At 39.9% G+C, this 23,010-nt stretch overlaps 1 protein-coding gene across 8 annotated transcripts in view; it reads left to right on the top strand.

Moving 5' to 3' along the window:
* Nucleotides 1-5,582: 5,582 nt before the first annotated feature.
* PPP4R1 (protein phosphatase 4 regulatory subunit 1) overlaps nucleotides 5,583-23,010 on the top strand; it is a 68,715-nt gene continuing 51,287 nt past the window's right edge. The window contains exons 1-3 of one of the 8 annotated variants that reach the window (XM_071804248.1): nucleotides 5,583-5,919; nucleotides 6,208-6,252; nucleotides 21,845-21,929. In XM_071804248.1, coding sequence (XP_071660349.1) covers nucleotides 5,913-5,919; nucleotides 6,208-6,252; nucleotides 21,845-21,929 — 137 coding nt within the window. In that variant the 5' untranslated portion in view covers nucleotides 5,583-5,912. Of the gene's footprint in view, nucleotides 5,920-6,207; nucleotides 6,253-6,345; nucleotides 6,485-21,793; nucleotides 21,930-23,010 lie in introns of those variants that run through there. The other 7 variants (XM_071804246.1, XM_071804249.1, XM_071804247.1 and 4 more) reach the window with 7 other exon arrangements.

The following is a 23,010-nucleotide window of genomic DNA, read 5'->3' as shown; positions in this document are numbered from 1 at the left end:
GTATTAAGTACGTTGCTCTATAAACTGCGCAGTTATAGATCTTTTAAGAATTTAAGAGAACATATTGTATTAAGTTGTCTCACTATTCTAAAATAGTGTGTTGCTAAGGTTGTCATAAGTAGAATTAAGGTTTTATATATGATATGAAGGTTTGAGTATAAGCAGATAGTTGTTTAGTCTTATTAAGTGAGGTTTAGCTACATTCTATGTAATTGTAATTATGTTGTTAATCACGTGTCCTATGTTGCAGTGTATTTCAAAGACGATTCAGCATGCTGTTTAAGGGGCCTGACTAGTTCAAGAACAAAAAGGGGGAATTGTGAAGGGGTTTCATTAGAAGGAGATATGTTGTTGAATTAGTCAGGCCCAAAGGAATCTCAAGGCCACTTCGAGAAGCTGAGAACAGAATCTGCTGTGAGAAAGAGGGGCGTTTCTTCACTAACAGGGCCTCAGCATGGCGTGAGTCGTCGGACCTATCATCGGTGGGGCTCCAGCGTGTGGACTGCCCATGATACTCATTTAGCGAATCCATGCTTGGAGCGTGGATTCGTGATTAGAGAATAGTTGCGTATATAAGGAGACATCTGTCTGTAATAAATGGCTTTGGCGTGATTCATATTGAATCGGAGTGCTGAGTCCTTTATCGTTCCAACAGAGGAGCAAGAGAGTGGGGAGAGCTGGTGCTGTAGTAAGAAGAGAAAGGATCATTGGGAGGGACTGCTTGGAATGGTGTGAACCTGATGCTGGAGGACAATCACCAAAAGGAGAAGCAACTTTGGTAGTAGCAGTAATTCAGTCCCATTTGTCCCTCTGAGTTGTGTTCTTGGAACTGAATAACTCATCTCTGATTTGAAAGAAGAGCATGAGCTGATTGCATGTGCCAATATCTAAGCAGACCTAGAGAGATGGAAATTTAAACTCAGTAGTCCAGGAAATGAAGGAGTGAATAAATGCAAATATATTAATCAGAAAATCAGGTTAGGTATTTCCAGGTAGGGACTGGTTGGATGGGGAAGGGATACTGTGTGGGTTGAGGAAAGGCTGGAAAGCCTGGCTGACTCATGGGCAAGTCTAACAAGGAGGCAGGGTCTGGCCTGGCATACAACTCAGAGCTGGCACATTAGCAACCACGCATTAGATTGCTACCTGTCATATATGTAATCTCATCAGATAGCAAGAAGTAGCACAGAAGATCTTTTGGTATGTGTTTTATTTTATTCACTATTTCCATCTCAGGCATGATATGCAGTATCAGGCACATCATGTTGCTTCTTTTGTTCTCTCTTTCTTTACCTGTACATTGAGAATAATGACATCTATTTCCTTCCAAAATGATTTGGAGATCTAGGATGAAGAGTTGGGGGACACTGGTATCTACTACAATAGTATCCCAGCTGTGCATATTCATGGTTGCTGTAATTTCGTGAAATAGCCTTTTTTTCCCCCCTCTCTGTTAGGGGAAAAAAAAAAAAAAAAATCAACAGGCAATTCAGTGAGGCAAAGATTTCGTTTCTGGTTGCCCAGTCTTGTTTCCTTCCTGTATGTCAGTGAGACGCAAACCTCTGAGAACCAGGAAATCCAGAGTTAAGCTACTTCAGTCCAACCTGAACTCTGCCATGTTTGATCAGTGATTCGGTCTTCCCGTAGCATACATGTGCATGACATGTGATACCTGAAGCAGAGCATTGCAGAGCTGCAGCACAGCTCTCTTAAAGTTGAGTGCTACTGAACAAGGAATTCTGTACGTACACTGCACTCTGACACTGAAACCCAGCTCCCTGAAATTGCCTCTGATATATTAATTCTTTGCCCTCTTTCACAGTGAGCTTGAGCACCTATAGGATCAGACACACACATAGACGTTCACTTGCCCACAAGGCAAACTTCACTGTGTATTAACCAAGCTCTTTGTCAGCAAATTCAGGTGTTAATTTATTCATGGTTGGCATATTAATGTGTTTATAATCCTTCTGTGAGGCAGCAGCAGCTGGACTCAGATGTTAAGCTCTGCAGGTGATCTAAGAGCTCCAGCTCTTAGCCAAGCAACAGGGAAAATTAAAACTGTGGTGCACAAAAACTTTCCTGTCCACAAGGGATGTATCAAAAACCCCCTTTTATTGGAGAGAGAGAAGAACAACAGCAATAGGGAAGGAGAAGGACAGAAGCAAGTATAAGAAAAAAAGAAAGGCTTCATGACAAACACCTCTTTGTAGCAGAAGTGCTTCAATATGAGATACATTTTCAAATTCAAATTGACTGTGTCCCAGGCTTCAGCCGTCAGGTTTTCATGTGTATCCATATGTATTATAGGTACCCTTGTGTTTATGTGTGTATATGTATCTTAATCCGTATATTTAGTCATGGGCCAGTTTTGGTTAAGCAGCCTACAAAGAACAAAGATATGGCCTGTAAAGAGTGTATAGTTTAACCATACAGCACAACATATGTGTGCAAACAGAATCCTGGGGGTGGACAAGAAAACTATGGGTATTACTCAAGAGGATAAGCAGCTGCCTTGGTGTACCAGCAGTCTAACCTCGATGCATTTTTTGGTAGGCTTTACAGGAAAAGAGGGCTTTGCTGAGGAATCTGAAGGAGGATAGCGAGATGGCTGCGCAGATATTTATGGGAAGCTCTTCCCACAAACGAAGGGTAGTCTGGGAGAAATGCAAAGATAGTTGCTATACAGACATTGAAAGCTGGCATTGTTGTTTGATCAGACTTGCTTCTTCAGAGCAAATGAGAAAAAATAAATAATAATATGCTAGATAATAATATAAGATGACATAGGTGAGTTCTTGGGGCTGCAGGGTTTTTGAGTCCAAGTTCCTTATACCTGGAGCAGTTTTGATTGAAGAAATGTCATTAATCAAGCCACAAAATAACATGTTGCAAATATGTCTAGATGGATGTTGGGTATCTTCTGTCTAACTTGGTCATTGATATAGGTTTGAAAGGATTTATGCAGTACTTTATGTAAATACTAAAATGTCTTGCTGATTACTGTGAACTTTTTTGAGATATATCATATAGACAGCAATAGAGGTGTATTTTATCACATGCAAAGGATCTTGCCAAGGAGTCTTCAGCTTGTATTCATCCATCCATAGCCTTGCGTTCCACCCTCCGGAATGTGTTTTTTCATGAGACAGAGTGTGTGAATGTGAGTGTATCTGTTTAAGTTTTTTACTTCCTGGTGCCTGTAAGGGTACTCAAACTGGCTATTAGAACTCCAGCACCAAATCTGCTACAATGTTTTGGCAGCTGCCATATTGCTGACTCCTTAACACGTCTCATCTAATAAAACAAGTCTGCTAAGAAAATTTTCTTTCATAATTAGGTGTATTATTTTAGAGTGGCAGTCCATCATGCTGTCTGAAAGAGTCAGTATCTGTCCAACACTTACAGGTTCTCTGTCTGCCTTGCTTGTGACCAGTGGCAGGGAATCTTTCAATCAACTCGAAATTTGGATCAGGCCCTTAAGGAGTACCTGGGAATTTACTGAGGCTGAAAAGTTTAAAAAGATCTGGTTACTTACTCATTACTCATTAAGTAGGTGTTTGCATTATGTGTTGGGATGAAGCCAAAAAAACCCTTTTTTTTTTTTTTTTTTTCTTTTCCCCTCCCTGTGTGTCACTATACAAGCCAAAGGTTTTGCCACAGAGTTTCTACTCACAGAGGAAGAGACCTTTCCTGATGGCTGATAGCAATGGGACCAACTGTGCCTGAGGAATACAGTCTAATGTTCTATGGGTAACATGTAGCAAAAGAAAAACACAATTCCTAACAGTTATAATTTGTCTTCAAAGGCTAAATCACACTGATCCTTGTTATCTGAGCTATTTAAATACCATGGTCCTGCCTACAGAGAAAGAACTAACCAGCACTTAAGAAGATCACATGCACACATGAAAATCCAAAATTCATTTATATGAATTTAGGGTAAGTATGATCTCCTGTAATCATAATTTTACCTTACTTTATTACATAAATTGTACTTCCTCTCTTTAAACAACGTACGTAGAAAAAAAAAGTCCTAAATACTCTAGAGACTATTACATATGAGGCAATAATTAATTGACAATAATTAACACTATTAGTACAGTTTAAGAGCAGGACTTCCGGTGCACTGCAAATTATAAACCCAGTTGTCATAGATGTATCTTATTAAGCTCCATTTCTCATTATGATGATAACAATAATGGCCAAGGCAACTTTGATGCCCTCAGACCACAGTAATCTATGGTTAGCATGCATTAGTGTCTCTTTGTAAAGAGTTAGGAAAAGGAAACAAACCCCTTGATTCTTTCAGTAAAACGAAGCACATCTGTCGAATTCAGACGAAGCAAAACTGGGCTTTGATTGTGGTGAAGGATGTGGAGTGGAGAGAAAACTTCCTGGAAATAACCTGTAGTAATAGAGATAATAAAAACCTAATCTTCAAGTATGCTTTACTTTTCTGCTCTAGTCTATAGCTATTACACCTACCATTGTCAGCTATTTGTGATGTCAAATATTTCATCTGAATCTCCTCTTAAATTACACTGGCAGAGAATAGCATGGTTCATATAACTTAGTCATGGCAAATTGACTTGATTTACTCAGATTTTGGGGTTATATATCTGAATAAAAACAGGTGTTGGATAATCAGTATCCAGTAGGCCCTGGTGACTCATCTAAAGATTGAATGGGTATGAAACAGAACAGAGCTTTTTCTGTAGGATTGTGAGGAGAGGTATGTATGCATTTTAAAAGATCACACATTTTCAGCCACTATGGCATTGACTATAGAGATTTAATCCTTGTCCAGCTTACAGATGTATGATGTTCACATGCAGCTTACAAGACATGTAATTCAGTTAAAAACAGAGCTACAGAAATGGCATCCTTTTTTGAAAAAAAAAAAAAAACAAACACAAAATAGGCAAAAATAATTTACTTTGCTTTTCTGTGTATTAACAATTTAATTATTGCCAAGATAAAAATAAGACTGTGGAAGGCTCAGATAAGGCTCCCAAGTGGCACCAGTACCAGTAGTGGCCATTTCCTTATCAAGTGTCCTGGGTATCAATTAATTAGAGCACTTGTTTCATCCAACACTTTCAATCTTCTAATTTACAGTGGAAAATGTATCAAAACAGTAAAAATGACAACCACCAACGAGCACCGACCGTAAAGTACAGCCAAGAGAAGCAGGAAGCGATGGGTACCTTCACGTGTACGCACCACTGAACTGCGCATTTTTAAAACAAAAGTCAGAACGCGCAGCACTGAGAGCATCCCGTCTTTCCAAGACACGGGTTCCCAGCCGCTGAAATTCGGCAGCCCACGGGAGGAGTGTGCCCGTGGGGGCGGCACGGCCACCTCTCAGGGGACCCTTCTCTCCGGGTGACCCCACAACGCTCAACGCGGGGCCTTGAGTCAGCCCCGCTGCCCTCCCCGCCCCCCGGCGAGCGGCAGGATGAGCCCAAGCCCGAGATGGCGGCGGGGGGGGCGGGGAGCGGCGAGGCCAGGTGAACGGGCCGGGCCGTGCTTTGCCGGTCGCCGGCCTCTCCGCCTGCGGGCTGGGCAGGGCAGGGCCAGGCAGGGCCAGAGCGGGCCGGGTGGCTCCAGGCGTGAGTCAGAGCGATGGGCGGAGAGGCGCGGCCGCCCCTGCGAGCGAGCGCGGCTCCGCCGGGCGGAGGCGGGGGCAGCGTGTCCGGCCCAGACCCCTCCTCCCGCCTTCCTCCGCCCGCCCGCTCCCTCCTCCTTCCCTCCCTCCGCGACTCTCCCGGGGACGCGGGGAGACGCCGTCGGCCCCGAGGCCCGGACCGCGCGGGGCCTACCCCCTCCTGCCGTCCGCACCGCTGCCCCCTTCGTCTGCCCGGCCGAGGGTTAAATGTAGCCCGGCGCCCCGCGGGGGCTGCAGCAAGATGGCGGGTAGGTAGCGCCCCCCTCCCCCTTTCCGCACACGCCGCCTCCCCGGTGGGGCGCCAGCCCTCCTCTCCCCCCTCCTCTCCCCCGCTCCGGCTTCGGAAGCGCTTCCCGCCGCTGTCCGGCTCGGAGTGCGGGGGGCTGCGGGGTGGGGTCGGGGGAGGCAGCGGGGCGCAGTCTGCAGAGCCCGCAAACGTCCGCGGCGGGGGGCGGCCCCGCTGGGTCACGCGTGGCCGGGGTGGTGTGGGGACAGCGGGCCGGGCGGCGCTGACACATGGTACGTGTCTCCCGCAGATCTGTCGCTACTCCAGGAGGACCTGCAGGAGGAGATCGACGGATGTGAGTGGGGCCGGGGGGGCGGCGTGGGGCGGCTGTCGGTCGAGGAAGTGGCTTCAGAGGGGAGCGCCCACGGTGCATTGTGGGAGGTGGGGGGAAGAAGGAGGAGGAGGAGGCCATGCTCCGCTCTTCCCCGTGTACATGACACGCAGCCGGGCGCGCGTGGGGCAGGCCGGGCTCCGCCGGGCTTTCCCTCGGGGGAGCGGCGGCGGCGGCAGCAGCAGCGCGCAGCGGGGTGCGTTGGCCGGCGGGAAGGGCGCGCGGGGGTTCCGTTAACGGCCGCCGGGGGAGGGCGGGAGGCCGTCCCGCCGGGAGGTGTGGCAGCCTGCGGGCCGCCGAGGGGAGCCGGCCCCTCATGGCCTGGCCACGGCGCGACGCCTCCGGGGAGGAGAGACCTGCCGTGTCGGAGCCTGCGGCGTGTCGGTTGCTCGTTCTTTTAATATCCATCTCTCTCTCTTTCTCTGTATATTTATATATTTGTACCTCTCCCTCCTCCCCCGACCCCAGGCCCCCTCTTCCTGACCCTCCCGGAGAGATGTGTGGAAAAGAGTTAATGTCAGGGTGCAAATTGCACAGAATGTGGCTCTGATGCAAAATTACTAACTCAGGGGTGTGAAGGCTGGCTGGGTAGGCTGTAAAACATAACTCAGGTGAGAAGGTGTCTGTTGGTTATGTCAGTACTGAGGGAGCTTCTTGGAAGCAAGAGGGGGATAAAATTTTCGGACGGAAAGTGAAAATGGAGGCGGCTGGTAATGCAGGCGTCTGCCTCACAGTCTGCCGTGGGCGTGTGGAACCTTGTCGCTGTCTGAAGGTATTTTGTCTGATGTGCGGTCTACACAGCGATCCGCTCACTGGGACTAGATTGCGGGAGAAAAACCTTTCATTTCATGCCTTAAAGTTTTACAGGAGAGTTAGTTTAACTTTTTAGAATTTATCTGCTACATTTCTTTTAGTTTTGTTATCTGATGTTTAGAAGGCTTTCATTGTGCATTGCCTCGCACAAAGAGACAGCCTTTCTGTGAGGCTTTTTTTTTTTTCAGTTCTGGTGGCTTCACATTCAGATTGATAGCATAGCTGTTTGAAAACTTTATGTGATTATGGGACGACTTTCTTAGAGTAACCCACTTAAAAGAAAAAAAGTCCTTCTTAAATTTCCACTTAGATTATGGTTTGTCTTGACTGTGAAACAGGAGCTGAAGTAAGCAATTATGAATAGTCATGGGAGAGATGATGGGAGACCCGTGGTCTTCCTGGTGGTGGTTTGAATGTTATGGCCTTGTCTTTAAAAATGAAAAAATAATGAATGTGTGGAGATATGACTCAGTGCAGATGAGAGCATCCTGAAGGCAGGAGCCGTAGAAATCTAAAAATTGAAGCCTCATTAAAAATTACTGAGGTTTTGATGGAAATAGATAAAAGTGAATAGCTCAATGCTTATGCATATTGTTTTAAAAGAAAAAGACAGGAATCTGTATGAATCAATGTGTACTGTCTGGACATAGTTCTGTCACGTGATGTTTTTTATGGTTCTAGATTTTATGTGGTTTTGTTCTTGTGAGGTAGGTTAGAGCTGAGGAAAAATAACACAGACTAGAGAGACTGTACGTATCTATATCTAGTCAAAAGCACTGCTTCTTATGCAGTGATGTTTCTTTGAAATAGCCATGTTTTGTACCCACAGAAGGTAGGGTTTATGCAATTTATGAAAGAGTTCCCAACCGATGCGTTCTTTGGGATTATGTTTCATGGTTGCACATATGAAATGGGCAATTTCAAAAAAAGACAAAAAGCTGCTATTTTTGCCTGTCTGTGCCAAACCTAAATCCCACCCTATGGTACTTCTCTGTTGTGGGTATTTCAAATATCTGCAACTCTTCTGAGCAGTGGAGTTGGATACTGGTTTAGAGGTGTATATACCTGAGGTAGTAGAAAGCAATTGTGAGAAAACTGGAAGTGCTGGCAGCTTTTATGCATGTGTGATTCTGCCAGCTGTGGTCTTGCTATTAAATGTAGTGAACTATAGTTAAGGACAAACAAGGAAAAAGATGTGTGGGCATACCCGTAGTCCTCTTGGTGTGATTTTGGAGGAGAAATTAGGTAAATGTAAAATAACATGAACTGTAGGAAAAGACTAAGATGAGATCAATTGATTGGCTGTTTTGAAAAGTGAACTATGTAGTTTTTAATAAACCTTTGGGCTTTTAGTTGATTTGGTATCAAGCAATAGCAAAATATCTATGAGGTGTGCTGGAGAAACCAGGAGTGATTACAAGCAGGTGCATGTGGACACATCTGGATTGGACATCTGAAGCTCCATCTCTGATTAAGCATATGGCTTAGGACATTTTACTAGATTAGGCATTCCTTTGTAGCTCATCAGTGAGTCCAAGTTTGATTCAGAATCACAAAATCGATGCTTTTCGTTTTATAATGATAATTTACAATGTAATTAACCAGTATACAATACAATTAATGTACAAAAGAAATTAAAAGAATCATTAAGGTCACTAATAGATACCTTTTATTGGTCATGTTCCAAAGCAGTAGGAGGAAGTCCTGGAGTCGAGCAAAAAACAATGCATTGTTGCTGCTGAAAGTAATGAACCAAGCATCTGTGTATCTTTTTAGGTGTGCGGAGTTCAAACTAGCTGTTTTATGGTTGTTGTTTTTAAGGTCTCTGGAATTAAATATTTTACTAGAAAGTTGGAGTTTAATCAGCAAATTGGTACAACTGTATGATTTGTGCCTCCCCTCATTTGTTGTGCCAACTCATTGGATGGTAATTAAACTGAAATATAAAACAGCAAATAATTAAATCTTTGGAGTACTGTTTTAATAGTTGCTTGTAAAAGGAAGTTTACCTTTTCTCGAAGAGAACTTGACAAATATTTAGGTTAAATGAAATGCTCCTAGGTTTCAAAAGAGAGTAGTAAATCTGCTTTTGGAGTAGTGGGAGACCTTCTGAATATATGTTCCAGAAGGCATCTATTTTAAAATTGCCTTTTGTTTATTTGTTTAAGAGGTCAGAGATTAAACAGGAGCTTTTATAAGAAAGGCTTTTAGAGAGTGGTTGATAAACCAGCTGGATTGACTTTTAAATAATTAATTTCAGCTTTGGTTTGCATTTCTATTTTGAAAGCGTCATATTATTTCCTGCTCTTGGTTGCTTGGTTACCACTGAAAAGCTCTGATTTTTTTTTTTTTCCTTTTTTTTTTTTTTTTTTTTTTTCCCAGGTGAATGTATACTTTTCATCTGATGGTACATTACACAGATGATTGCTTTAAGTAGTTACATAGCTCGACATTGGTATTTCTGTACTTTAATTTTAGGTAATATTTTGCCTCTGTAGAGGTAGCTCCTGATGTCAAAGGCAGTGATAATAACTACAGAATATATAGTTTTCCCATATTCAGCCAGTTGCTTTTCCTTGTTTGGTAGTTTGAAGTGGAAACTGGCTGAACATCAGAAGGTTATAAAAGAAATTGCTAAATGTAAGTTCTTTCTGTGAAAGGCAACTTTGTCATTGACTCTAACCCACAAACTGAGTAGTATATCATTGCGTTTAATCTCTGTGAAGGTGAACCTAACAAGAATCCTTGCATGATATCCATTAAGGCAAAAAAAAAAGCCCACCACCGTAAAGTCAATAGGGTGAAAATTCAAAGTGAAAGCCTGCAGAAGACTCCCCATCCTATCTGCCTACTATAAGATGGCAAAATTAAGGTAGCGGTTCAGTATCAGCTGGACAATTACTCATAACACTACTTGGATTGTTTGATTCCCTGATCTTTTGTTTAAAATCTTGCACGGTATATGAAAAAAGTAATTGAAAATTTGGCTTTTGTACAAATCTTTGTTTTGTGCACTCAAAACCCAAAATAAAATAATGTAACCCTATAAGCTAAGTATAGAACAGAAAGGAAAATAATTTTTAAAAATGGTTGAAAAGCGAATATGGGAGGTTGTAGAATTATATATTTCGGATGATAAATAAAATATTTTTACGACTCTTGCTAGGTGGTTTGTGTTCCATCCCCTTTTCGCCCCTGGGAAATCTGAAATCTGAAGATTGAACTGATCAGTGCAGATAGATGCAATCAAATGTACCGTGATGGAGACTTCTTTCATTCTGTCCATTGATGTGTGCAGGATGTGTATTCTGAAAAATAGAGCCATCTGTAATTAGAATTCAGACTGTGAAAGAGAATATCTTTATTTAACTCAGGATTTTAATTGTGATTTAAATCAGGAGAGAAATTTTGATCTAATAATTGCTTTTAATACTGTTTGGCATTTGTTTTAATGTTTATTATTGATAACTGGTAGCTGCATTTACTTATAACTTTTGGACTTCTGATAGTTGCAAGTGCTATATACATGCTTCAGTGGTTATGTAGCTTAACATTCAGATTCTAAAGCTTTATCTTTTATCATGTTGAAAAATGGTGAATGATAGTTGCCTTTTTCTCTACACTTAGTGTTCTGATATTTTAACTATAAATCCTGAAAATGCTATTTTAATAGCTAAGCATAGTTTAGAACTGTTAAATGATTTTTAAATAAATACATACAAATATACGCTTGTGTGTAAACTTGTTTTCTGTAGCATAAGAGTTTAATGGTAAGTTAAATTTTAAATTTAACAATAGTTTTTACAGTTAGCAAATCTAGTGTTACTAGTTGATTTTACTACTGGATTAAACATTTTAAAGGTAAAAAAAAATGCAGTAGCTATAATCTAATATACCTCTGGCTTTGGTATTGAGTTATTTTTCATTGATCAGAAGGGGAGGACAGGTCTTTCTAGCCTCTCTCCCAGCAGACTTCTCTGCTGTGTGTGAACCGGTTACTCACCTAAGCTGAAGAAATACTCTCTGCATCTGCAGGTGTCAAAAACTGGTTTATCTTTATGTTCTTGTTTCAGGTGATCAGTAAATCATCTGACATTACCAATAAGCTTGTGTTGGTTGAAGACTTTGAATTAAATTATTCTGTTATACTTCGGGTAGCACAAAAATCTCTTCTCAAATAGAAGCTAATTGTAATTTAATTTTTATTTTTACTTTTTTTCATAATACTTAAAGCCAAAAGTTGTGGGTTGGTTTGTTTGTTGCTTTGGGTCCTTTTTTTTTTTTTGTGTGTGTGTGTGTGTTTTGTTTTTTTTTCTCTTAATAAAATCTGTCTGTATTTTCCTGTGGTGTCAAATCACAATCATAGCTTGATGCTGTGTTGTAGTTCTTATTCTTTTGCAGTTAATTATGCTGGATTAACATGCGTTCAGTATATTGAAATTCACTCTAGCTTTCCCACAGCTTTACATAGTAATATCAGAAGCTTTTGTACTGTGGTTCTTCTGTTCCTTTACCACAGAAAAAGAATTGGCAAATTTTATTTTGCTGTTAGTTTTTATGTATGGACTGTAAGTCAAGTCACTTAGACTTAATTTCAGCTTTGACTGTAGCTAAATTTCCAACATAATGTTCAAATACTGTGTTGCAGTACTGACCTTTTGGTCCCATCACAGACTTAGCTCTGGTGAAAGAGTGCTGAGATAGTTTGAGTTACTGAGTTGACATTTCAGTAGTCTGCAGTGTTTAATGTCGGTGTTGCAAAAAATAACAGAAATTAATGGCAGACTTTCTATTTATTATCTCTGGTGTGGCTGAGGTTCTGTTCCATTGGGAATCTAATAACCAATTTTTAATGCTAATGAAGCATACTTGTTAAGTCTGTTTCCCCTGGCGATCAGGTTTTAATTCTCCTGGCTCTTCAGTTAATTTTTTTTGTCTTTTAATGGGTGATTTCCCTTCATAGAAACTTGGAGACTCAGGTTGGATGGCTGTGTCCCTATAGAATTCTGGTTTTAGTGGTCTCAGGTGGGTAATGGTTAGTCTCTTTTTCCTCAGCAACTTAGGATCCTAGAGAGATGATGATGATGTGAGGAAAGGGTCGTACTTGATTTGATACAGGCTAATGAACGTTTCTCATGCGGCTGCACGTATTTTCTCCATTGCATCTAGCAGAGGATTGAAGAAGAGGTAATTTTCTAGGCTTTCAGCTTCCCAAGGCCAGTAGCATCACCTCTGATGTGGAAACACGCTTTTCGACAGCTGCTTTTTATGTACCTGTCTCTGGCAGGAATCCTGTTAAGTTTGCCAGCTCCTCTTTCTTCTTCTTTTTTTTTTTTTTCTATTTTTTAATTTTTTAATTTTATTTTTATTTTGTTTGTATTAAATTTTGTCTTTGTCTCCTGATTTATCTCCTAGTGCTTTCAGGTATAATCCTTATCCCTTTCCCAGTTGGAGTGAAAAAGAAAACAAAAACCAGGAAGGAGTGAGTGAGTCATGGAAGACAAGGAAATTTTAAAAATCTTAAGATAGAGTGAAACCTTGATGTTCGTGCGGTTGTTTCTGACTGCTGACCTATTGTGGAGGTGGCAGACCCCAGGGTGAAGATAAAATACCTCTTTCCTGTATGTGTCTTTTGCTGCTAAGACTTTCCCTCTGTGTGGGCGGGAAGTTTTCATTTTAAGAGTAGTAGCTGCAGGAGATTACTTGTAACAGTAGCAGAAGTGGATGAAAGGATAGCTTCTGCTTTGAGAGCTGAAGTAACAATTCTGACGTTGGAAGAGGGAGGCAGGGATAGCTGCCCCTAAAGGAACCCAAACATGGGGGCTTCTCTATCTGCTTTAGAAGGCATAGCATAAGAAAAATTAATATGGCTTTTTCTTGGTTTGGGTGGGATGCTGCAGTTCTTTCTGGCAATAGGGTGTTAAATTCCTGTCCAGTGTAGGTTGAACAAAGTGTCAAAATATGTCTGTGAAGGGTGTTAATTCAGAACAGCAGAACAATTGCACTAAGAATTGAGTACTGGTCTGATGTTTTTTGTTTTTGTTTTGTTTTTATGGTAAAGAAAAATGAAAGGCAAATAGTATGATGAATATGCATTATTCCGAGATACAGTTTCTGTAAAAGCTAAATATGAGTGTATAAAAGTGACATTCTATATGAGTGCTTAATGCAGACTGTTGGAGTGTTTTTCTCTGATTAAACAAGTTTGCTTAGATATTTTTTTGTCTTGTTGCCATAGTGTCTGAACAGTTCCAAAATACTTGAATGGAAGAGAGGCCACCTTTTCCTTCTTCTCTAGCTTGCAGGAGGAATAACTTGATTAGTCTGTAGGGATACTTGCTTGTGCAAATTTGCTTGTATGTGTGTTTTATTAGAGGAAACTCAGTTTTAAACAACATCAAAATTAACGTCCATGGCTGTTCTTACTTCTTCTAGGAGTGAATCCACTACATTCTGTACTGCTCAATCTTCTTCCATAGACCAGTTTTATACTTTATACTGAGCGTAGACAGGAGAAGTGTGGAGAGCTGCAGAAGGAAGAAGAGTGTGGAAGAGTGTGCAAAAAGAATTTCCACCTCTGAATGCTTTGGAAATACAAAGGCATATCCCACTATGAGTTTCAAATGCTGCCAAACAACGTCTCAGAAGCGTTGTCTGGGGTTTAAGTGGAGAGAAGATAAGTAATACAGTTAGGAAGTTCCATGTGTTTTATGTTGAAAAGACATGTTTTTTAGATTATAGATATACTAGTTACAGAACTTTTATTTTTTTGTGGCTTTTAGCCTAAGCAAGTGTATTTCAGTTACTGTGACTGAGCCAGTGGAACAAGACTTAATTGAAGTGGAGCAGTTGGGTTAGTAGCTGATATGTTGTAACTCCGGGTGTCACGTCAGCATCACAAAGCTAGCACAAGCCCTTGGAGCATCTGAGCCTCAACTGCTTTCTTAATAATGCTCTTCCTTCCAGTTAGTTCATGGCTAATGTATATGTAGTTTGAACTCGATGTTTGTGTGTTTACCATATACCCATTTAGGAGCAGAGCTTGATCGTGGCCCCAGGCACAGTGAATGCATGTGTCCTTGTCATGATAGGACCAAGAAGAACATCCTGATTGAAGATGGAAGTGGAATTCCCTTCAGAGTACTTCAAAGTTCTCAGCTAGTCATGGAGGCAATCAAAAACCTCACAAGCAGCAATGCTCTGCAGAGAGGGGGGATGCCTTTCTTTGACTGTAAGAAGCTTGTAGAGGAGAAAAAAAAGAACCTTAGAGGAATTTCCTGATCACACTGTCAGACCTTTGCTTCACTCCAGCCTCATTCCATGATTCTTAATTGTATGCAGTTGTTTTGAAGGGGTAAATGATAGGGACTTAAGTAGCAGGGGACATGAGTATCATCGTGACGGGTGCATTATGCTCTCAACAGGAAATGGACGGACAAAATATAAGCTGTCAGTTGTTTTAACTGGTAGCTTGAATGTCCTTCTCTTTGTTTCAGTTTCCTCTGGACCAGCTTTTGTTGAAGGACAAACTGCTAACTGGTAGAAGTTACATTCTGCTGTTGTGCAAATAAATTATTTGTGAGCAATATGAGATATAGCCGTTCCTTCATTTCAGAGCAAATCAGGATTTTCAGTGCTGCTTTTGTACACCTTGAAGGGACAAACTTGTCTGTAGCTGCATGTGTCCTTGTTGCTTAAAGAATTTTGTATCACCTCTTTTTTCTCTGGTGCTTGATGAGAAACACAACTCCTTTGGCATAGTTGATAATTGTGTCCTTTTGAAGGCCTCTGCTAAATGAAAATATTCTCTTAGTCTGTTATGTTTGGTCTAGTGAGTCTTTTAAATTTGCTGCACCATACTTCTATAAGTTCTGTGTGTAAACAGCTGCTGATTTTGATTCCTGCGTCTTTCTTTCAGCTGCTAAATGTCCCCCCCTCACCAAGCCTGTACTGAAGCTTTATTTTAAATGGTTTGCTCTGTCTGTGCTTCAAGCTGCTAGCAAGCTCTGCTGTGAAAGTGCTACATAGGGGCTAATGTGGTAAGCCTTGCTTTTAACACAGCATCTTTGCATCAGAACTGCTCTGCATTTCCCCCTTCTTATCTTCTTCCTTGTTCCTACCTCCCTCCTCCTTCTCTCCCACTCCCAATCCCACCAAACTTGGAGTACGGACAACAAAGTCTATGCATGCAGGTGTGGTGACTGTACCATGTTCATAAGAGGCTCAAGGTGGATAGTGCTCCATGTTTTGAAGGGTAAATTTTGGGGTGAGACAGAGAAGGGGAAGTGTAGTTCTTATTTCTGCTGACATGGTGGGTGGACTGCAATCTAAGACAATAACTTACTGATCCCTTTTATACTTTTCACCTGTTTCGTAACTTTGTTGAGTAAAATTACAGAAACTTGAAAACATTTGCAATATCAGGGTAAACATGTGGCATCTCATTTACATTTTTAGTCTGAGGCTGCAGCAGGAGAACAGAGATAATATATTTTAAGTGTCTCTTGAAAAAATCAGCTCCTACTTTCTGACAGTGGGATCTGTCATCACCAGTGAGTGCTACTTGAATCTGACAGGCAAGATGGTGGAACTCAGCATTACAAATGTATTTTGTAATATTTGTGCAACTATTATCGCAATAGCTCTTGGTTAATGTTACTGCAGCAGTGCAGTAAATTTGTGGTAGCAAATGAAGCTGAAATAGCGTGACTGATGCTTTGGTCTGTGATGTCACTGCAGAACTGGAGCTGGAATATAGTCCACTACGGAAGGGTAAGAGTAATGAGTTCCTAAAGGTGAATGGATATAGATGTGTTGCTTCCATGCTTATGCTGAGGTGAATTTCTCTTTGCAGAACATTAAGATGAAAAATGATACTTAGAGAAAATGAGATGGAAAGGAATGTATTTGCAGTATTCAAGGGCTGAGAACACTACCTGTGTTCTGCAGAAATCCAAATGTAAGATGAATTTATTCTTTCATAGCATAAAGGATGGTGACTTAGAACAAAACTTGCCACTATTATTTTTTGATTATGTTATCAAATGTTTGGGCTTGTGGGATTACTACTTTTGCTTTACAATTCAGCAGAAAAATTACTTGCTTGAACAGCAGAACAGAACTAAATCCTTTCTGCATAAAGTGCTGTATCAACCTGAACATGCTTATGGTAACAATTGATATAGACCACAGCAAATAGGCTAATTTTTATTCAACTGTAATACAGGCTATTTTACTAGATATATCTGTAGCAACTGCCATAGAGACTTCTCAATAGATCTTGAGAACGCTTTGGGAATGCAGATAAAATGAGGGAACTGTAATTAGTTGGAAATCTTGAATCTTTCAAAGCTGAGCAACAAACAGTTTTAGAAATGAAAATTGCTCAATTTTGGAATACTCGTCCTCTTGTTACTGAGTTTCTTTGCCAAAATGAGGGGGGATATATTTATTCCATGGAGCTCAGAACAGATACAGAACAAAGAGTATAGGTAGACCTTGCTACTGAACAGTCTATGGCAAAGAGTTAATGCATTATTAAATACAAGAAAAATAGTGATTATTTTTTCAAACATGGATCTTGTGTACCGGTCTGTAAAAAGACACAATATGACCGAGATATTTGTGACAGTTACTATGAAGATGAGAGATGTAGTAGAAAAATCACCTTACTTGAAAATTGTCCTATAGACTATGATTTTATAGGGGACTGAATTGTAAATGGACTTCTGTTTTGTTTTATGGTCAACCAAGGTTGTCAATGGTTAACTAAACACCTCTAAACATAGTCTGTCTCAGCAAGCCTGCTGTATGGTCCATGTTAATTAATAATTATGGCAAGTAATTGTTGTATCCTTGCCATAAAACACAGGAAAATGTAAGGGAAACAGGAGAACTTAAACTGGAGGGTGTTAATATATTCTTGATACAGTATGGACCAGATGCAAGATAGATGACAAGCCTGAACAACTTCTACAAAAAACAGTCAAACTAATGATTGGACAGGAAAAGGAAGGTACAGAGAGGAGGAGTTACTTGGCTTGTGTCAAACAACAGGTTAGTGACAGATATTGAAACAAAATCCGGTGCTTATCTTGTTATGTGATGCTGCCTTGTGTTTAGTGGTAGTAGTGTAGAGTTTTGAAGAGAAGTTTGCAAACTACTTAGTCTAGACAAATTAATGCATTTATTCCTTTTGTTCTGCTTTGGTGCTTATGTGGGCAGAAAATAGGAACACTGTGATTGCTTTCTCACTATTGTCCAATTATTGTTCCTCCCTCCATCACCACTAGTGACTTTAAACTGCTGGGATAGGGCATTTTCATAGAAATTCCTAATTTTGTAGCTCGGCTGCTTTTGCATGTTGGTGTGAATGCTTAAGATCAGATTAAAAGGTACTTAGGCTCTGAACTTGCATTGGTTTTCAATTATGTCTTGTAGCTTAGATGCTTTCTGCGCATTTGGTCCAGATGTACTTGTACTGGTTTGCAAAAGTGGAGAAAACAAGACAAGTGACCTGTAGTTTTTCTGCAGCTGGAGAAGAAAGTCACATGCGTCCCTGTTGCCTGGTTTACATTCTCTCAAGTGGAAATGAATCTGGATGTTCTGCATTTGAACTAGCCTTGTTATACTGGCTTTGGCTGGGATAGAGTTAAATTCCTTCACAGTAGCTTGTATGGTGCTATGGTTTGGATTTGTGCTGAAACTAGTGTTGATAGCATAGGGATGTTTAAGTTACTGTTGAACAGCACTTACACATCCCCAAAGCCTTTTCTACTCCTCGTGCTGCCCTGCCTGCCAGTAGGCTGGAGGTGCACAAAATAGCTCCATCTAAGCTACTATGGAGAATTCTAACTCTATCCCAACCAAACCCAGCACACTTGTATTCAAGGTGGGGTTTTTTTTGATGGTGTTTTTGTTTAGTTGTTGGTTTTTGTTTGTTTGTTTTTGTTTTTTAAAAATTTTATTTGTAAAATTTATCAACAGTCCTGTGGTATTTGGGCAAGTGCTCAAAGTTGGGTGGAAAGCAGAGGAGGGCTGATGAGACAATATTCAGTTAACAGTCTTTTTGATAGCTTTTTTGAAATAGCTTTCCAAGTGTAGGTAATATCAAAGTGACTTGGTCTATTGAATAATGCATTTTAAATGAGGAATGGTTTGATTGTTGGTGAATCATTTGGGGGAAACATCCACTTGAGGGACTTTGTTCAAACGGGAATTTTACTGGGCTGATGACTCTTTTCGCTTGAATTGGTGTCTTGTTGTTGGAAGTGAAAATTAATATGTTAGGTAATAGTTCTTTTAAACTACCATTACAGTTAACTGTTCAGGTACTGATTTATTTATTTTTATCATCACTGTCTTCCCTATTGGTTTTAGTCTTGTGTTCATCAGGGTGCTGCCATTTGAATGATTTCTGTGACTACAAGCTGGGATACTGGAATTACTTAAATAATAAATGTTGCTCAACATCACTAGCAGAGACACATCAAGCCCAAGGTAGTGCTAACCTTAATTTTATAATGCACAAACACAGCAGAGTCAAATCCACACACCTCACTTTTGTTTAAACTAGCAGGAGACATTAAACAGATAAATTGTAAGCAGGTGCTCATATTTTTATCATTGCTACTTACATCTGATGTAGAGTGGTTTTAGCAGGTTGGTTGACTTAACTGATTTCACTTCACTGATTATGAGAACATTCAGTTCAATAAATCAAACGCATCAGACATCTAGTCAACCTAGGTGAATGTCTGTGTGTTAAGACATATAGAGTAAGCAGTTGGCATGTTCTGCACCATCTAAGATACATCTACATTGGACCACTCACTGTAGGAGAATAAGGGGAGAATTTAGTGTAGAGGGCAAAGAGGAAAACATGGAACATGAGGTTGAGAGGAGAGAAACTGAGTAAGTAAAACAAGCGGTTAGCATTTATTATTTGTTTTTGTTCATGCTTTTGATGCTAAATAAAAATAATTACATTGGTGACAATAATTATGTTTGTATTTTGACATTGTTTCTCCAATTTATGCTTTCAAATTTATAGTGTGACTTTAAAATAGGAAAATAGGACCCTGTCATAGAATTAATTTCACTGAATATTAGAGGGGTGGCTTTTTCTCCCCAGTTATGCTGCGACATAACCAACTGTATTGATTTCAGTTCTGTAGTTTAGAAATCTACCTGAATGCAGTGGTTTAGCTCCCTAGTGAAGGACACAATTATTATGACATTTAAAAAAAAATGCAATTCATTTACTGGAATGAGAAGTATCCATGTAACTTATTTCATATGTGGATGCTGTAGAATGTAGCTTCTAAGTATATCTTGAGTCAGCCCTCTGAAAATCGGAGCTCACATAGAATAAAATGTTCTGTGAGGAGCAGCTGAGGACTTTGGGCTTGTCTAGTTTGCAGAAAAGGAGGCTGGGGGTGACCTCATTGCTGTCTACAGCTTCCTGAGGAGGGGACATGGTGAGGGAGTTGCTGAGCTCTTCTCCCTGGGATGCAGTGGTAAGACATGTGGGAATGGTTCAAACCTGCACCAGGGAAGGTTTACACTGGACGTTAGGCAGCATTTTTTTTACTGAAAGGGTAGTCAAACACTGAACAGGCTTCCTAGAGAGGTGGTCAGTGCCCCAACCCTGTCAGTGTTTAAGAAGCATTTGAACAATGGCCTTAATAACATGCTTTAACTTTGTCAGCCCTGAATTGATCAGGCAGTTGGACTAAATGACCACTGTAGGTCCCTTCAACTGAATTATTCTAGTCTAGAAAGACTAGTCTGTGTGAGAAAGGTGCATGGCATAGCTATAAACATAGGAAAGCCTCTGGTTTAGTTGGATCAATGGGCTGAATTAAAGACCTATGAACCTATCAATCATGTAACCTGGTTTTTGTTAACTTAACCTGGCTTAAAATCCTAACTGGCATTAAGAGTGCATTTTGACTTTTCCCTACATTTCCTGTGAAAATAAAGCTGATTCTTGGAGGGGTTGGGGGGAAGGAAGTGATACAAAAAAACCCAAACAAACAAACAACACCAAACCCACAAACCCAAACCAAACAGGTTCAAACAGTTGTGTAAACCTGGTATTGCTAAGTGCTTTCCCTTTGTGCTGCAATAGCTTTCTGCAGCTGACCTTTTTTTGAGCTTTCCCATCCTCCCCTTGCAGTTTGTTTCTTCCACCTTAGGTGTGTCCAAGAGTACTAGTTCCTCTCCCCAAACTGATCTTCCATTTACTTTGCCTCACAGCTCCTAGCACACTTTCTTCCTTGCTCCTATCTCTGACATTCTTTTTATGTCATTGCTATTTTCCCATCACTACTTCATTTGCTTTCTGGCAAGGATTTTGTGTCCTGTCAGCAACTGCAGAAATTGGACCTTCCTCCAGGGATGGGATTTAGTTATGGTCAGTTAAACAATGCCAATTAATTCTCTACCTAGAAAATGGGAGAATTAGTTTGTTGGTAAATGGATGTTGTTAACTCAGTTTAGGTCTAAAAATGTTATTATTAAGGAGAGTTTGGTGTTAAATCTTTTGACATTTGAAATAAGACATTCAGAAAATGGTAGCTGCTTGTGTATCCTGAATATTGAAGATAATGATATAATGATAATCAATTTACGTAACATAGTATGGAAGATAACAGGACAACCATTTTTTTTCTTTCCTCTATAGAGTTCATATATAAATATATAAATATATATATGTATAAAAAATATAAATAATTGTTGGACTTCTAGATCTGTCTGTCTTTGTTTTCTGTCCATCTCTATTTGCCAGTTTTCAGAAAGGCTTTTCAGAAAATCTTGGCTAGACTGAAGAATAGTTGTAGTGTACTGTAGTGTTGTGTTCTCAGATGTAAAGCAGGTGACCTGTGATAGTTCTTGCAAATAAGTGAATGCATTTGAGGTAATAGCAAAGAAATTGTTGCATTTGTAGGCTAATGTGTTTATGGGACTGAGTTTTTGAGCACTTCAGAGAGCATGTAGAAACCAGAAAAGATGGTAGCACAAATTCTAATTTGTCAAGTAGCTCTGCAGGGCAGGAATGACCCCTTTTCCATTTCATTGTGTTTCTGTGTTGATAAAGGTGTCTGTTTATATGAAATTCCTTGTTGATGTGCCGATTAGTAACTGCAATAGGTGAATTATGCCTATTTTAGTTGGTAGTTGGATACAGCAGCACACATCTGAACTTTTAAACATTATTAATTAAGATCTATTTTAAAAAAAAAAAAAGAAGCTTTGTTTTTGTTCTCTTAGATTTTGTTGTATTAACTTTATCTCTGGGCTAACTACTGCTATGATTTTAGCCAGTGCATTTTCAAAAAGCTGATTTTAGAATTAGCTAAAAGTCATTTGCTTAATAAAAATACAAGGTAAAAAAAATACTGTTTGTTAGCTAAAAATATAATGAACCTTGGGTGTTCAGTGAAACATCATGTTTGGGAATTTAGAGAAAATTACTCAAAATCCCTTTAATGCAGTTTATACATAATCACTCTTGTCTAGAAAAGGACTTGCGGGAGTTGGGGAAAGCTAAGAGAAACAATGTAGTGCAGTTAGTAAATATATTATCAATGCGACCTTGCCTAGCCTTTTGCATTTCAGACCAACAACAGACATCATTTTAGTGTTAAAGTACTGTGATTATAAGGAATATTTCTGATGTCTCTGATAGTTGGTGTGGATGACTACAGCTCAGAGTCTGATGTGATTATTATACCTTCAGCCCTGGACTTTGTCTCACAAGATGAAATGTTGACGCCTTTGGGAAGACTGGACAAGTACGCTGCAAGTGAAAACATATTTAACAGGTATGCTTTTTAAATGTCCTGTCCGGCTTATGGTATGTAAACTGATTATGGTCTGATTAAAATCTGACTGAAGTTAATTTGCATGAAATACAAATAATTTAAAACATCTTAACTACTTTAAAAAATTCTTCACTTTCCACTCCTCCTGTTTGCTGGTACTCTTTCTACTTATAGAGAGCAAAATATTAATGACAGCAAAAACCCATTTCCTTACCTTTTAAGCAACCATAGTTCAGGACTTTTTCATTAATTGGACCACATTCTTTTTTTTTTTTTTTTTTTTTTGTGGATGCTAACTTTCCTGTTGACACAGGACTAGAAGATAATAGCAAACTGTATCCATAACTCTGTGTGGAAGGTGACTTTAAAAAAATACTTCATGAAGGGTCAGGAGAGTATAAAGAACAGCACTGTAGATTGGCAGGTAAACCCCAGAAGAGTTGCTGGATCATCCTCATCCTTCGTTTACAGTTTGGGTATAGCTGATTCTGGTTATTGAAAATGCAAAACTGCTGAAAAAAGAAGTTTTATCTTGCCCAGTTAATACCGTGTTCTGCAATTTCCCCTTTTTATTTCTGTAATGCCATGGAGCTAGTTGTTGCATTTAAAAGCACAGGTATTGTAGTATACATCAAGCAGAAACGCTGCCCCCATCCCCCTCCCCCCCCCCCAAATTTGCTTCGAACATCCACTGTGCAATGGAATGGAGAAATTAAAAAACAGAATTTATTTTAATTGTAACTATAAACAGGTACAAGATCACAGAAATGTGTAAAATATGTGAAGGTTGATGCTTTCTGGCATTTTATTTTAACATAGTTTAGTTAGGGCTCCCAGTAAATCTTTAATAAAGCATGTTTGCTTTTATGTTGAATTCTTAATTTAGCAGTATGCAGAAGATAAGTCTGCGATCAACCACACTGTAAGTTAGCCTCTATTTTGTTGTTGTTTTTTTTTTTTTTTTGTTTTGTTTTTGTTGTTGTTTTTTGGTTTTTGTTTTTTTTGTGGCCTGAGTTCTGTAAGAATTTAGCCCTGTGCTTAATCAAAATTCCATATGACATGTATGAACATCATCCCCCCT

This window comes from Patagioenas fasciata, chromosome 2 (genome assembly GCF_037038585.1).
Source record: "Patagioenas fasciata isolate bPatFas1 chromosome 2, bPatFas1.hap1, whole genome shotgun sequence".
In the NCBI taxonomy this organism is placed as follows: Eukaryota; Metazoa; Chordata; class Aves; order Columbiformes; family Columbidae; genus Patagioenas; species Patagioenas fasciata.
This window is presented reverse-complemented; position numbering and strand designations above follow the sequence as displayed.